The 15,822-nt window shown below is 36.1% G+C and overlaps 2 protein-coding genes across 5 annotated transcripts; one reads left to right on the top strand and one right to left on the bottom strand.

Annotated features, from left to right (window-relative positions):
- Nucleotides 1-49: 49 nt before the first annotated feature.
- Nucleotides 50-3,076, top strand: LOC109055175 (proteasome subunit beta type-3-like). Its single transcript, XM_019072408.2, has 6 exons — nt 50-193; nt 902-1,086; nt 1,199-1,306; nt 2,390-2,567; nt 2,666-2,760; nt 2,908-3,076. The coding sequence occupies exons 1-6, from the start codon at nt 191-193 to the stop codon at nt 2,954-2,956; spliced, it is 618 nt and encodes a 205-aa protein (XP_018927953.1). The 5' UTR covers nt 50-190; the 3' UTR covers nt 2,957-3,076.
- Nucleotides 3,077-9,471: 6,395 nt separating this feature from the next.
- LOC109055176 (E3 SUMO-protein ligase ZBED1-like) lies at nt 9,472-15,511 on the bottom strand. Of its 4 annotated transcripts, XM_019072411.2 has the most exons (4): nt 15,356-15,511; nt 15,079-15,275; nt 12,341-12,601; nt 9,472-11,683 (listed from the first exon to the last, which is right to left on the bottom strand). In XM_019072411.2, exons 2-4 carry the CDS (start codon nt 15,244-15,246, stop codon nt 9,938-9,940), a joined length of 2,175 nt encoding a protein of 724 aa, XP_018927956.2. In that variant the 5' UTR covers nt 15,247-15,275; nt 15,356-15,511; the 3' UTR covers nt 9,472-9,937. The 4 variants fall into 4 exon arrangements, with proteins under 4 accessions (XP_018927956.2, XP_018927955.2, XP_018927957.2 ...); XM_019072410.2 differs by having other exon boundaries at nt 15,079-15,468; XM_019072412.2 differs by lacking the exons at nt 15,079-15,275; nt 15,356-15,511 and adding an exon at nt 14,641-14,969.
- Nucleotides 15,512-15,822: the final 311 nt, after the last annotated feature.

Here is a 15,822-nt window from a genome sequence, read left to right as displayed (position 1 = left end):
TTTGTCCAGCAGGGGCGCTGTAGGGACCGCGGCTGTCGGAAATGACGTGAACAGGGAACAACTATCAGCGCTTGAAAGAAAGTGTGTAGTCACCGTGTGTAACCCGGTCTGCAGCTTTATTTTCAGCATAACATAATCAAATCTTATAAATAGTTCTCATATTGGTGCCTGCTTTTTTACATTTGCCATCATGGTAAGTGAACTCGTTTGAAGAATTAAGTGTGTTTGTTGAATGTGAGTTAATCGTCTATATTAGCACTGTTACGTTAGCTCATTTGCCATCTTATCTTTCCTGGCGAAAGTATTTATAAAGTTATTTGTCCTAAACTGCATCTTATTTTGCTTTTTACTATGAATAAACTAAATGCATTTCACATGCATAATAAGCTTTATTTATATGGAGTGTGTACTATTGAGCAGGATTATTTGAATCTATCATATTTAAAACGAAACTAACAGTGTTGCATTTGGATGCCTGGGCTAAATCTGGATGGTGATTAGTCATGTGTAGATGTATTTTATATCATGATTTTCATAATTGCATCGGTATTAAAAGGGGAATTCAGTATGAACTCTTCTTGATCAAATGTGTCAGCATTTATACGCATTTCAGATGTGGAGTTGGATAACATTTGCAAAGTGCTTAGTCATACAAAATAAATTTTCATTTAACTATCTCTATTTATTGTATCTTGTTTGGAAATGTATTTTATTGCTTTGCTCTATCGCATGTTTCTTATCCTGTTTTGTAAGTGATCTTTGTGATATGTATATGTGATACAATGATAAGTGTTTTTTTTTTAAGTCTATATAATAATCATATATGTTTCATGCAGACTGTATGGAAAAGTGCAGTTGTTAATCATACAAGTTTTGTTGTCTTATTGTCATCTTCCCATAGTCTATTATGTCATATAATGGAGGTGCCGTCATGGCGATGCGTGGAAAGGAATGTGTGGCAATAGCATCAGACCGGAGGTTTGGCATCCAGGCACAGATGGTTACCACCGACTTCCAGAAAATCTTCCCTATGGGAGACAGACTCTACATCGGGCTGGCTGGCCTTGCCACAGATGTACAGACAGTGTAAGAATACGGTGTCAGATGCATTAGAATATTTGATATTTAACATAACACTTGTCATTTTTCTTTTTAAAATAGGCTACCTTCTGGTTTTTACCTTTCTCTCTCGTTCTAGATCTCAAAGGCTGAAGTTCCGCTTGAACTTGTATGAGCTGAAGGAAGGTCGTCAGATCAAGCCGAAGACCTTCATGAGCATGGTGTCCAACCTTCTGTATGAGAGGAGGTAAAAAATGCACATCTGTACCTGCTAGTTACTGTTAATTGGCAAAGAGAAAACCAATTGCGGAAAATGGAAGGGAATTAGTGGAACAACAAATGCATTCAATCAGTGGTAAATATTTTTTTGTTGTTGTTGTTCTTAACTGTAATAGTGCTACAGTGTCCACTCACTTGTATTGAAAGTATTTTTCCCATAGGAATTTTATTAAAAAATTTTGTTCTATATAGTATGAATGAAATTTGCACATACTACATCTGGCATGATGTTACTGTCAAGTAACCTACCAGTGTCAGTAGTCACTTCACTACGATGGGATAGTAGAAGTCGACAGAAGTAGTAGGTCATCTTACCTGGGGTACTTTTAGCATACTGTTTTTGGAATACTATGAACTCTGACATAATTTTTCATATACTATGCTTCGCCTGCTACAAGTATGAAAGTAGGCATATTCGGATACAGTGTTTAAGAGTTGTAAGCCTTAAAACCAAACCAGCCAGCTATAGGGTGAATCACAACAAACTTTGTTTTGAAGCAACGGAGTATTTGGAAATCAGACAAAGGTACTGTGCTTAATGACATTAATAAAGAAGAGAAACTACAATCCCATGAAGCATCACAAACTACACACTCAAATTAAAAACAATGGAGGAATATAAAACTATTGACTCTATCATCCCCAGTGCTTCATGGGAGCGGGTGGGTTCTAAAGTGTTCTTTCCATCTAAAAAAGGAGTTTAAATAATGTGGGCTGATGGCTTCAATAACAGTATATATTGTCAAATAACAACCTCATAGCTCACAGCAGATCAAAATTAATTCCCCTGTCAAGAAAATGAATAGGATTTTTACTTTAGGAACCCCAACTGATCCAAATTCACATTTTGTAGTATTTAGGCCTACTAAACTCAGTTTCTAATAGGGTCCTGCAAACCTACATATTCAAAATCAGCTAGTGGGATGTTATAATTACTAAGCAATGTGTATGCAATTTTGCTGCATTCCAGAGTTCAAAGAGTTCATTGCTAAACAGAATATTCCCATGTGCACTGTGTATAGAATTGCAATATGTCATGTCCCTGTCTCAGGTTTGGGCCATACTACATCGAGCCTGTGATTGCTGGTCTGGACCCAAAGACCTTTGAACCCTTCATCTGTTCCCTTGACCTTATTGGATGCCCAATGGTGACAGAAGACTTTGTTGTGAGTGGAACTTGCGCAGAGCAGATGTACGGCATGTGCGAGTCCCTGTGGGAACCTGACATGGTAGGTGGAGGGAAACAAGACCATGTAACTGTATTAGGCTGATTTATGATCTAGGTCTGGTAATCTCATGGACTTTTGCTGTTGATTGTGTTCTCTAGAAACCAGAGGATTTATTTGAGACGATCTCACAGGCCATGCTGAACGCTGTTGACAGAGATGCAGTGTCTGGAATGGGAGTCGTTGTTCATGTCATGTAAGTATATCATGAAATGTCATAAATCTTAGTGATAGTATGACAATCATTAACTTTTAATTATCTAATTTCGATTTGTGCAAAACAGTAAGACTTTAAGAATATAAAAATAAAGAATATTAAGAATATACTTTTTTTTTTTTTTAGTGAGAAGGATCAGATAACCACACGTACCCTGAAGGCCAGGATGGACTAGAGAAATATACTACTGCTCTTTCCTCTCCTACAACCCCATTTTTTTGTAATAGAATTTGCCTTGTTCCATTTGTCATCATCAAAATTGAATTGTTCAATAAACATTTCTAATGTTTACTCATTTGCTAGTTATGTGGTCAGAGATGTTTTTAACAGATACTTTTTGTAATATAATTTCTTGACATTTTAAAGGCAGCATGAAATAAATCTATTTTCTACAGGTGCATCTCCAAAAATTTAAATATCATGAAAAAGTTTATTTTTTATTTTTTATATAACTTATTTCAAAAAGTGAAACTTTCATATATTCTAGATTCATTACATTTCAAAAGTTTTTTATCTGTTTTTTATTTTGGTGATTAGAGCTTACAGCTCATGCAAGTCAAAAATCCAGTATCTGAAAATATTAGAATATTTCCTAAGATCAATCAAAAGAAAAAAAAAAGATTTGCAAAACAGAAAAGTTCAAGTTCTTTAAAGTGTGTTCTTTTATGTACTCGATACTTGGTTGGGGCTCCTTTAGCACAAATGACAGCATCAGTGACGTGTGGCATGAAAGCGATCAGCTTGTGGCACTGCTGAGGCAATATTGAGCCTTCAGCTCATCTGTATTGTTGGATCGACTGTTTCTCATCTTTCTCTTGAAAATATCCCATAGATTCCGTATGGGGTTCAGGTCAGGCATGTTGGTTGGCCAATCAAGCACAGTAATATCATGCTCAGCAAACCACTTGGAAGAGGTTTTGGCATTGTGGCAAGGTGCTAAAGTCCCACTGGGAAAGAAAATCAGCATTTCCAGAAAGCTTGTCAGCAGATGGAAGCATAAAGTGCTCCAAAATCTCCTGGTAGATAGCTGCATTGGCTTTAGACTTGATAAAACACAATGGACCAACACTAGCAGATGTCACGGCACCCCAAATCATCACTGACTTCGGAAACATCACACTGGACTTCAAGCAGCTTGGATTCCGTGCCTCTCCAGTCTTCCTCCAGACCTTGATTTCCAAATGAAATGCAAAATTGACTTTCATCTGGAAAGAGGACTTTGGACCACTGAGCAATGATCCAGTTCTTTTTCTCCTTAGCCTAGGTAAGATGCTTCTGACGATGTTTCTGTTTCAGAAGTGGCTTGGTAGCCCTTTTCTTGAAGAAGTCTGAGCGTGTTGACTCTTGGTGTACTGACTCCAGCTTCAGTTCACTCCTCGTGAAGCTCTCCCAAGTTTTTGGATCGGCTTTGCTTGACCGTATTCTCAAGCTTGCAGTCATCCCTGTTGCTTGTGCACCTTTTCCTACCCAGTTTCTTCCTTCCAGTCAACTTTGCATTTAATATGCTTTGATACAGCACTCTGTGAACAGCCACCCCTTTCACAAATGACCTTCTGTGACTTACTTTCTTTGTGGAGGGTGTCAATGATTGTCTTCTGGACCATTGCCAAGTCAGCAGTCTTCCCCAATATTGTGGTTTCAAAGAACAAGAGATACAGATAATTTATACTGTAGGGATGGTTATTTAATAAAACTCATATGTAAATATTCTAATATTCTGAGATACTGGATTTTTGACTTTCATGAGCTATAAGCTCTAATCATCAAAATTAAAAAACTTTTGAAATGTTTTACTTTACATTTAATGAATCTAGAATATATGAAAGTTTCACTTTTTGAAATAAGTTAGAAAAAAGTTTTTTTCACTATATTCAATTTTTTTTAGATGCACCTGTAAATGTTTATTACAGATATTACTGTGGACAATTGATTTGTGCATGTTTAATTTAAAAAATAATAATAACTGGACTTCATCTGTTGAACAAAAAAGGTATTTAAAAAAAATATTGAAATATATTTTAATCGGTTTGCTGGTAACCAAACAGTTGATGATAGCCACTGATACTGTAGAAGTCGATGGCTACCAGCATCCATTGTGCTAGAGTGGGGATGCATGAACGGATAGTTTTTAAAAGATATAAAGACTTATACAGTGCCCTCCTTAAGTATTGGAACAGTAAAGACAAAATTGTTCTGTTTGCTGTGGAGTCAAGAAATCTATAAATATGATTAAAAGATGAATATGAGACAAAACTACAGAATGTCACATTTTATCATTGGGTGATTCAACAGAAAGATGTTTTACCAGCTAAGAAGATCAGCACTTTTAGAGTTTCATCTCCCTATCTGATGTGAGCCTTAGTATTGGAACAGTTGCCTAAGTGTTCAGCTGTTGCATTAATGTGTCCTGTTGCATTAATTCTTCAGATATTAAAAGCAGGGAATGTGTCTTATCTGTTATTTCCATTGCTTCTGCATTCTAAGTCTTGCATTCAATGATGACACACACAAACCAGAATGAAGACGAGGAAGCCGACTGTCAAAGAAAAGCAAGCAATTTGGATGCTAAAAGAAAAGAGGAAGTCAATTAGAGCTACAGGAAAAACAAAGGGCATGGAGAAATCAAGAGTTTGGAAACTAACCTGATCGACTGAGAAAAACAACAGTAGTTGTTAACAGACAAATCATAAAAGCTGTGAAAATGAACCATAAAATACATGTCTGTAAAATCACCAACAACCTTCAGAAAGCTGGGGTGATGCTCTGTCAAGCTACAGTCCGCAGGAGAATTTGACACAGAATTACAGATGCAAACCTCTGATCAGCACCAAAAATAGAAAGGCAAGATTCTTCACAAAGGTGAGCCAGTAGAGTTTTGGAACTGAGTTGATGGACCGATGAGACAAAGATTAACACTTATATAAGTGATTGGAAAGCAAAAGTGTGGAGAAAAAAGGGAACTGCAAATGATCCTAAGCATACAACCTCATCTGTAAAGCATGGTGGAGGTGGTGTCATGGCATGGGCATGCATGGCTGTCTCTAGAACAGGATCTCTTAATTTTAATGTTGACTTAATGTATAATGGTAGTAGCAAGATGAATTTGGAAGGGTACAAAATCATCTTGGCTACCAATATTCAAGAAATAGCCACCAAACTCATTAGAAAGCACTTCATATTGGATCAGGACAATGACCCAAAACACCCTGCCAGTTCAGTCAAGGACTTTATCGGGGCAAAGAAATGTCAAGTCTTAGATTGCCCAAATCAATCTCCAGATTTAAATCTGACTGAAAATTAATTTCACCAGCTGAAGAGCAGACTCCCCAAAACAAGCAACAGTTGGAACTGGCTGCATTAAAGGCTGGGAAAATGGGTTGCAGACTCACTGCTCTGATTGCATGCAAGGGATCTGCACTAAATAGTTGCTGTAGTTTTGACTGAACTGAGCTGCATGATGACATTGCTGAATTCAATGATGAACTGCCTTTAACTGTCATTTTGCATTATTGACACTGTTTTCCTAATTAATGTTGTTCAGTTGCTTTGACGCAATCTTTTTTGTTTAAAGCGCTATATAAATAAAGATGACTTGACTTGACTTGACTGTAGTTTTGATGCATATTCATCTTTTAATCATATTTGCAAATGTCTTGACTCCACAGCAGAGAAAGCAATTTTGTCTTTACTGTTCCAATACTTATGGAGGACACTGTATAAAAAAAAAAAGTCCCTTTTTCAGGAAAATGTATTTCAAAGCCGTTAGGCTTTACAGATCTCTATTGAAAAGGATTTAATACTTGTTTAATACTTGATTTAACATTTTTTTCATGCTTGTTCAGTGCACCTGTGGAACTGTCCTCAAGTCCCTGATCACCAGATATTTACACATTGAGAAATGAGAGGACCTTTCTTTCTTTTCAAGACTCGTATATAATTCAACAACATAGCATTCCTATTTTTATGTATAGAACATACAACCCCTGGCAAAAAATATGGAATTACCCCACTTAGATGATGTTCACACAATTTTTTTAGGTCATAACAAATGATCACAGATATGTCACAAAACAATTTATGTTTAATAATTCAACATTCTGGTATTGTGAAACATATCTCAAACAAATGAGATTAAACTCCTTCAATTAATGGAAAATTGTTTTCCATATCAAGTAGGGGAAAAAAATATGGAATCATTCAATGTTGAGAAAAAAAATGGAATCACCAACCAAAAAACACAATTAGTACTTTCTTGCTCCACCTCTGGCTTTTATGACAGCCTGAATTGTTAAGGGCATGGACTTCACTAATGAAAAACAATATTCTTCATCAAGCTGGTTCCAACGGTCTTGAATATCAGTTGACAGATCAGCTTTTCAAGATGAAGCCTTGCCGTGGACCAATTTCCATCATAAATAGTTTTAATCTGATTGAGATCTGGACTGTTAGCTGACATTTTATTGAGTTGATATGCCTTTCCTGATGAAAAGCTAACACTCTTTGTTCTGTGGCAAGATGCATTATCATCCTGTAAAATGACATCATCGCCAGACTTCTTTTTAATTGATGGAATGAGAAAAGTGTCCAAAATTTTAATGTGTGGACAGTTATGGATTGCCATTTCCCCTGCTCCTATACCTGATATGCAACCCCATATCATTAATGAGTTGGGACATTTCCATAATTTGTTTCTCAACATTGAATGTTTCCATAATTTTTTTCTTTACTTGATATGAAAAATACTTTTCCATTAATTAAATGTTTAATTTAATTTGTTTGAAGTATGTTTCACATAACCAGAGTTTTGAATTATTAAACAAAAATTGGTTTGTGTTATATATGTGATTTGTTTATTTCTTATAAAGTAAAATATTTGGGTGAGCATCATCTAAGTGTGGTGATTCCATAATTTTTGCCAGGGGTTATATATAACTCCTCATTTTCACGATTAATGGTTGAAGACTAAATAGTTTCATATTTAAGTATGCATTTTCTTGCATGAAACTCTACATCACAAACATCATTGGATAAGTTGTGTAAAAACTTTGACAGATAAATGTTCTAAACAATAACCTTGTGCAACCTCATCTCACTGGCCATTGGGGTTTTTTTTCTTGTGCCTGCCCTAAGACATTTTATACAGCACTTTTGTCAGCGGGCCATTTTAAGCCAAAATCTCTCTATAATCAGATTCTTGTGCATTTCATTGAAGCATGTTTTATGGTAAAATACAATATTCCTAAAAGTTGAACTGTGAATCTATTTCAAAATATGTATTATAATTATACTTTATAATTACATAAAATAACTTTCTGATATGTGTTCATCACATGCATGTGATGAAAAAAGTTATAGTGTTTTTTTTAGATCTTTTTTTTATTTTTTTTAGAATACTCTAATCATAATAACAATAATTACAACATCATTTTGAACAGTTAGCCTACTTTTAAATATCCTGTCTCAAGATGAGGCAATCTGTTTCATTCATTTGCGCCGGGTATGTTTTATATAAATGCAAAAACCAAAAACTAAACAATACCTAATTCTTAATTAATATAATATAAAACACTTTCAATACTAAATTCAAGACTTTAAAAAAAAAAATTTAAAACATAAAAAAAAAAACGTAAAACATTCTTAAAATACTTTTTGGGAATACAAAATATTCTTAACTTTTTGCTTAACTTAGAACATAAGAAAATGGCAGTTAAGAATTTTTGTGATAATTTCAAAGAATGTTTAGTTCCAGGGAATTATTCATGGTTAATATTAAAATTAAATGGGGAGAGTAAATGAAATGCACAGTAATGATTTGTTGCAGTCTTTTTGAGTGGAACTTACCCAAAGCAGAAGTGCCTCCCATAATTTAAAAGTTCAAAAGTAGTCTTCATACTACTAGAATACTACTTAACTACATTAAACAAGACTGTACATTAGTGGGATTTTACTTAAAAATAAATACACAAGTTAGCTGCCTTAATTATGTGTTTATGGCAAAATTACCAATGTGTGGCATTAAGTTTCTTGTTGGTCTTAAAGGGATACTCTATCCCAAAATGAAAATTTTGTCATTATTCACTTACCCCAATGTCGTTCCAAACCCGTAAAAGATTTGTTCATCTTCGGAACACAATTTAAGATATTTTGGGTGAAAACAGGGAGGCTTGAGACTGTCCCATAGACTGCCAAATAAATAACAGTGTCAAGGTCCAGGAAAGTATGAAAAACATCGTCAGAATAGTCCATCTGCCATCAGTGATTCAACCATAACATTATGAAGCCACAAGAATACTTTTTGTACACAAAGAAAACAAAAATAACGACTTTATTCAACAATTCCTTTGTCTCTCCATTTTGGCAATTCTGAGCAGTACACAGATGGCGTACGCTCTTCTGTATCAGCCGCGCCACAAGGATACATTTTTACGTGTATTTACTCTTTGGTTTGAAAGCAAACAATGCATCAGCGCAGCACGGCTGACACAGAAGAGTGCATGCCATCTGCATACTGCTCAGAATTGCCAAAATGGCGATTTTCATCCAAAATATCTTAAATTGTGTTCCCGAAGACGAACAAAGCTTTTACGGGTTTGGAACGACATGGCGGTAATGATTAATGACAAAATTTTCATTTTGGGATGGAGTAACCCTTTAAAAGTTTGCAGAAATCATAAAATAAGAAACCAAATGTTCAAAGTATACATTTATTAGTAACAAGAATCAGAATGGACAATAGTTCCACCAAGTGATATATTTTGTTTACGGTTGCTAATTAAGCAACCTGGTGCTTTAACATGCGTTTACAGTTATGCATTTTAAGCACTGAACAACAGCTCTTAACATCAAATCATAATTTTAGAGTAAGAACTAATCTTTATCCATTTAGATGTATCCACGATTAACATGTTATATGAACATTTCTAGAAACACTAGTCTAAAAAGTAACAAATTTCTTTTTGTTTGCATGTTTACTAAGAAATAAATGTTTACCAAAGCTTTTTGGTGGCACATGCATTTGTATGGAATAACTTTGTAATATTTTAGGGGGGAAAACATTTTTTTTTTTAAAGGGAGAGAACATACAAGTACATCCTATTAACTAATAATAATAAAAAAAGAATCTATTTACAGTAAACCAGCAGTGTTACCCCATGTATTATTCCAAAGCAGTAGTGATTTTGCTGTTGTAACGTAAAAGGAGTACACGCTCAAAATGTTCATCTGAGAGGTGATGTCCTTTTGGGGTCACAATATTGCTCCCATTGCTGAAGAGCTCTTGCACTGGGGTACTTGAGGGTAGAGTTGTATTGAACTTGATGAACACTTTTTTTACACCTGGAAATTCATTTAGGCATTTCAGATCTTTGTTTGTGCCCTGGAGATACAGCCACACCTGTTCCGCTGCTTCCCTCTTCCCACCTTTGTTGCCAGAACTTCCAGGTCCATACGAGAAGAATTCATCCTCATGAACAGAGCCTCCATTGGTCTCGGTTTCTTCAGTCCCTTGGTCAACCTGTAAAACTTCCGTGATCAACTGTGCTCGAAGACTCTCCCTCTCATCTTCTGGTAACCACCAGAGTCTAAACTGTGGCATGGTGGCTGTGGCCAATCTGGCATCAGAACTTTCAAACACCTGCTTGAAGCGAGAGTCGATTGCCTTGACTGTGCTGTCAATGACCTTGGAGAAAAGGCGGGTGTTTGCTGCCTTCTCCTCGAGCTTCCTTTTAAGGGTCAACAAGGTTGGTATCACAATGCCAAGGAAGCACTTTTCTTCTCCGTGCAGAAGGTCAAGCGCAAAAGCCACTGGTTTGAAGACGTCGGTATATTCTGTGAGATACGCAGTTTCATCAGGGGTAAAATGTGGAACACCCAAGGCTTCGCACAGTTCGTTGAGCTGTGAATCAGTAAGTGACATCAACTTGTTAATGGCGTAGTATTCGGAGCTCCACTGATTGCAACAAGGATCTGTGAAATTCATTTTTGCAATAGATTCAATTGCATCAGCAGCTTCAGTGGATGATTGGGCCTTGTGCCATATTGCTGCACATTTTTCAGTTGCACTGCTGTGCAGTTTACCTGCCTGTCCCTTTGAGACGGCATCCGCTAGATCCTTCGAGGCAATCAAGTTCAGTGTCTGAGAAGCACACCGTTGGTGGGGTGGTAAGAAGTAACTCAGAAAGAAGTCTCCACCCATATCTCCATCACAAAGAATACTCCCCAAATCCTCGAAATGACTTTGCTCCACTTCTTGGTCATCCTCGGAACAGAATTCTTTGAAGGCTTTTACGAAATTGTTACCGTTGTCAGTGACGGTGGCCTGAACTTTGCTCTCGATGTTATAGGAAGAATGAATTTCTTGAATTTTAGCGATGATGGTTTCACAAGTATAGCTGATTGGGATTCTCGTGCAGGCAAGAGCAGCAGACTTCCTTTCGAGATTGTCCTCAAGCCAGTGACAAGTCATTCCAAAATAACTTCTGTCCTGCACTGACCATACATCAGCAGTTGTACACAATGTCTGCACTTTGTCAAGTTTCGCTTTTAGCTCCCCTTTCATTTTATTGGATGCTACTTCAAGCCTAGTGATAAAAGCATTTCGACACATGACTTTATCACCCCTGCTTAAAGCTTCAATCAACTTCCTGAAGCCAGGTTGCTCTAGAATTGAAATGGGTTGCACATCCTCCACAATAAAATTAAAAACCAGGCTATTTAGCCTTGATTGTGATGTTTGATGATAAATGGTGGTGGGATCAATCTTAGGTTCTTTCGCTTCAGATGATGATTCTGCCATTTGATTTTCCAGAATGCTTGGTCCATCACTGCTTGGTCCATCACTGCTTGGTGCTTCAATGCTTGATTCATCCCTTATTCTTCTCCTACACACCACAGAATGCTTTCTCTGTAAGACAAAGAAAATGAGTCAAAACAAGACGTTTATTTTCTGTGCTTAAACGTGGTGAAACCAAGGCACATTAAACACTAAAACACTTTAAGATGTTAAATAATAAGTATGTGTTGTCCTAAAAAATGTGATATTTATTACAGAACATTTTCCAGGTTTGAAATCAGTAATGAATGAATGACTTATAAAGGATATGAGTCAACTCTTGAAACTGCTTTTGTAAAAACAATGAAAGTCAATGGGGTCCACTGTTGTTCTGGACCCCACTGACATTCACTGCATGGTCCAAAAATTTTTTTGTGTTTCACAAAAGACAACAACTTACAGGTTCTGAACAACCTGACGATCAGTAACTGATAATTTTTATTTTTGTGTGAACTATCCCTTTAACGTGTTAGATACAGTGGGACAGTGGCTTTGAGGCAAATTGAACTAGGAGTGTAACGGTATGAAATCATCACGGTACAATGAAAACGGTATAATCATTTATTACATATGGTGCTTATTTATTGCTGTTTTTTCCCTCACAGTAATTTTTTGGGTTGTTTTTTCCACATTAAACATTCGGCCTGCATATGTCAACTTCAAAAAGCACAAAAAAATCCATAGTTTATTACCTTTTATTTATTAGCAATTGACAGTATTTTCACTTACATTCATCTTTGCAAATTCCTTGGGGTGGTGGTCACGGAGATGGTGCGCCATGTTTGAAGTGTTGCCTGTCCGAGCCGACACTTTTTTCCGACACATTCTACAAACTGGATAACCATCAGCATTGATGGTGCCTCCTGGGTCTTTTAAATACCCAAAATACTCCCATACAGCGGATTTCAGCCGCTTTGGTGGGAGAAAAAGAGGCTCGGGCTCCGACATTTCGGTGTTCTGGCGTTTGCGCATCTGGGAAGGTGAGTGACTCTTAAATGAAAGAGGAGAAAGGCGAAATTTAGACATTTTTTATGACTATCTTTTAATTAAACGTAGATTAAATTGAAAAATTATTTCTTTACTTTTGTTTTATTAAAAATACAAATCCTAACTTATACTTTCATTTAAAGCCGTGTACCGTAAAATCATCATACCATTACATTACTAGTTGGAACAGATAAAGTGCTTTGATGAATTATAATTATTCGTCATACTATTATGACCAAACGTGTCCTAAACCAAGTCATATAGAAGTTCAGCTGTCTCTGTAATTGTCCCATTCCCTTATATAGTGCATTACGTAACCTAATGTACATAAACCCATAGTGTAGATTATTCAGCACACTCATTCAGTCCTTCTAGTGCTGGGCGATATTCCCATTCAAACGGTAAACTGGTCTGAAATACCCACATGGTATGAATTTTTTAAAAACCGGCATACCAGTACAAGATGCTAAGCAACGTAGACTGCATCATGAATTGAGAGGGGATCCCTGTTAACTGCAAATACTTGTGAGCTTACTAACGATTAGAGAGCTGTTAGAACTATTAATTACACACAACTAATTCTAATAAACCAAGCAAATAACCCAGCACACAATTTATGAAACTGGAATAATTTGTAACAATTGTCATTCAGATTCATATAAAGGCCAAATCAGGGAATACATGTGATAAACCGTGAAACGTACAGAATCCTTAAAAAAAAATAAAAAATGTAAAAGTGTGGTACAGATTTTTGGTCAAACCACCCACCACTATATCCTACCATCCTCAAACAATATAGATTACCCATTATGCATGATTATGGAATTTCTGTTTGAGCATAAAAGCAAATGCACTCCTTGTAGACGTGCAAAAAGACTGTTAAGTGGAGTATAACTGCACAGTCACAAGATTATTATTTTTTTACCCAATTATGGCTTTCAAGCTATTAATAAAACATTTTATGTTGACTAATATTGCTAATTACATATCAGTATTCTCAGAAACTAACAAACAAACAAAAAAAACGTACCCCAAATAACAATTGTTGCTGACATAAGCACTGAACTGGCATCACAAAAAGTGGCTTTAAAAGTCAATATTGTTTTTTTTTTTTGCATTATAATAAGCATACAGTTCATAGCAATTATTTTTGAGCAATTTAGTTTGTCTGGGCCTCATCACATCTTGCTGTTTTAGAATGTGTTCGTGTCCCACTGTACTTCTTTTTTCTGTGAATAAAACCAAACCTTTCTATGTCTGTCTGACAGAACATTTTATGAAATTAATTCACTTTGCATTAAGAAAATAATTCAAATTGCTTAAAAAAAAACTCCTCTCTCAGTTTCATGCTTGCTTGCTTCTTTTTTAAATATTTAATAACAATTTAAAGTTGTACTTGTTTTTTTTTTTTACTTTCACTAAAGCATGTTTTGAGGCAAATTTTCACTTAGTATCCATACTTTCTCTTAAGTATGTTCGAGTGCTCTCCAGCGTATCATTGTCTGAATTCGCAATGCAATTTCCATACACTCCTTTCTCGTATAGTAGACTATATGATATTCACTATATAGGGAATAGGGGTGATTTCGAAGACAACATTTTACATTTAACAAAGTTAAACACTTCGCTAAGCCCGCCTTAACGTAGACTAATGAACCAATCCACCATGACAACTGCCGCCGTCCGCCATTTTCTCAGGCGAGCATTTGTTTCTTTTTTAATGTAAATCTACCGAGGATACGCATGTTTCGATAGTTTTAGACTTTATTTTACAAACATACAGTAAGATGTCGTTGCCGAATCACGTATAATAGTGACATAACCGCCATTTGTTTCCTTCTGCAAAGCACAATAAACAAACCATGAGACGTGCACGCGGTATTACCAATCATTCCCAAGTGACCACGTATTACATTAATAACAACATTTTCCCTAACAAATTAATGTTACTAACGTGTTTTATTTGCATCAGTATGTCGACAGTTTAATTAAACAGTTTGCGGAACGAGAGATATAAAAACAATAGGAACAGTCCTGCTCACCTACACCAATCGATTACAGATGAAGCTTTTTCGTTCTATGATTGGATATTATATTGAACATTAATCCTAGACCCAATTTAACACTCTAACGTCTAACTTATTATTGTTCATAAAAAATGTTTAACGTTACTATAAACTCAAAACCACTCCCACTTTGTAGCTCGTCCGTCCCACGTTTCGCTTAAAACTTCGCCTGACAAACAGATAAAAGTTAAATAAGTGCCTACATGTGTTTATGAGCCACTAGATGTGATCATATATTATTTTCTTGGATTCACATTTAGGAGTGTGACAAAAGCTTTTATCTGTAACGTTACCCCATCGGGAATCTACCAAAAAAATAGTTTAATTTTGCATAGTTGCCCCACAAACTGAAATACACAATAAAAAAGCAAATCGATGGGTGTTAAATTGTGGGAACGAGCAAATGTAACTTACCTCCAAATGCTTCTTTAGATTAGACGTCGAGTCCCTTGCAGTGGATAAGATGTTGATCTTTGGGAGGCAGAGGTTGCACTGAACATTAATGTTTCTCCCTCTTGTGTCCCTGAATGTGAAGTGATGTTTGTGCATCCAGTGGTCAAAGGCTGTGCGAGACCGCTCCATCTTCACACGAGGCTCCGGCGCGGACAGCTCTTATAAAACGGTCGAATAAAAACAGTAAATTACACTTGCTCATTCATGTGCAATCGTGTAATAAAAAAATAAAACGTACCATATTCTATTTGCAGACTCTTTATTTTTGTAATCTAATTACGTAATCCAAATAGCGTATCCGTTACTATCGAACAACAGAGGCGCATTTCCTTTGGAACAATTTTTGCTGTTTCCGGCGTGGGGCAAAGTAAAATAGCTCATTACTGCCACCTTCTGCTAGCATGGAGCAAAGACACTATACTTTCTCAGACTCGTGTGTTCACCTCCTTCTCCATGTACACGGATATATATATATATTAAACAAAAACAAGCAAACAAACAATGGAAGTCAGAAGAAAAAAGGAATAAAAACAACCTGGCGGCGAGTAAATGCTGACAGAATTTTAATTTTTGGGTGAACTATCCCTTTAAAGATACATGCATCCAACAAATGTGACCCTCGGAGGGCACACCCATTAAAGACAGTAACAGCAAACTATAATATAATGCTTTAATGTGCTAAATTTAAATGTGTTTCTTTCAACA

Source organism: Cyprinus carpio, chromosome B6 (assembly GCF_018340385.1).
Source record: "Cyprinus carpio isolate SPL01 chromosome B6, ASM1834038v1, whole genome shotgun sequence".
Taxonomy (NCBI): Eukaryota; Metazoa; Chordata; class Actinopteri; order Cypriniformes; family Cyprinidae; genus Cyprinus; species Cyprinus carpio.
Note: the sequence above shows the minus strand (reverse complement) of the source record. Positions and strands in the feature narration are given on the sequence as shown.

Excerpts from the sequence above, each read along its gene's own strand:
- LOC109055175 (XM_019072408.2), top strand. Across the intron at positions 1,307-2,389 it reads AACCTTCTGTATGAGAGGAG|GTTTGGGCCATACTACATCG; the intron begins GTAAAAAATGCA and ends TCCCTGTCTCAG. Across the intron at positions 2,761-2,907 it reads GGAGTCGTTGTTCATGTCAT|TGAGAAGGATCAGATAACCA; the intron begins GTAAGTATATCA and ends TTTTTTTTTTAG.
- LOC109055176 (XM_019072411.2), bottom strand. The coding sequence starts at position 15,246 with ATGGAGCGGTCTCGCACAGCCTTTGACCACTGGATGCACAAACATCAC. Across the intron at positions 12,602-15,078 it reads ATCTAAAGAAGCATTTGGAG|AGTCACTCACCTTCCCAGAT; the intron begins GTAAGTTACATT and ends CTTTCATTTAAG. Across the intron at positions 11,684-12,340 it reads AGGAATTTGCAAAGATGAAT|AGAAAGCATTCTGTGGTGTG; the intron begins GTAAGTGAAAAT and ends TTTGTCTTACAG.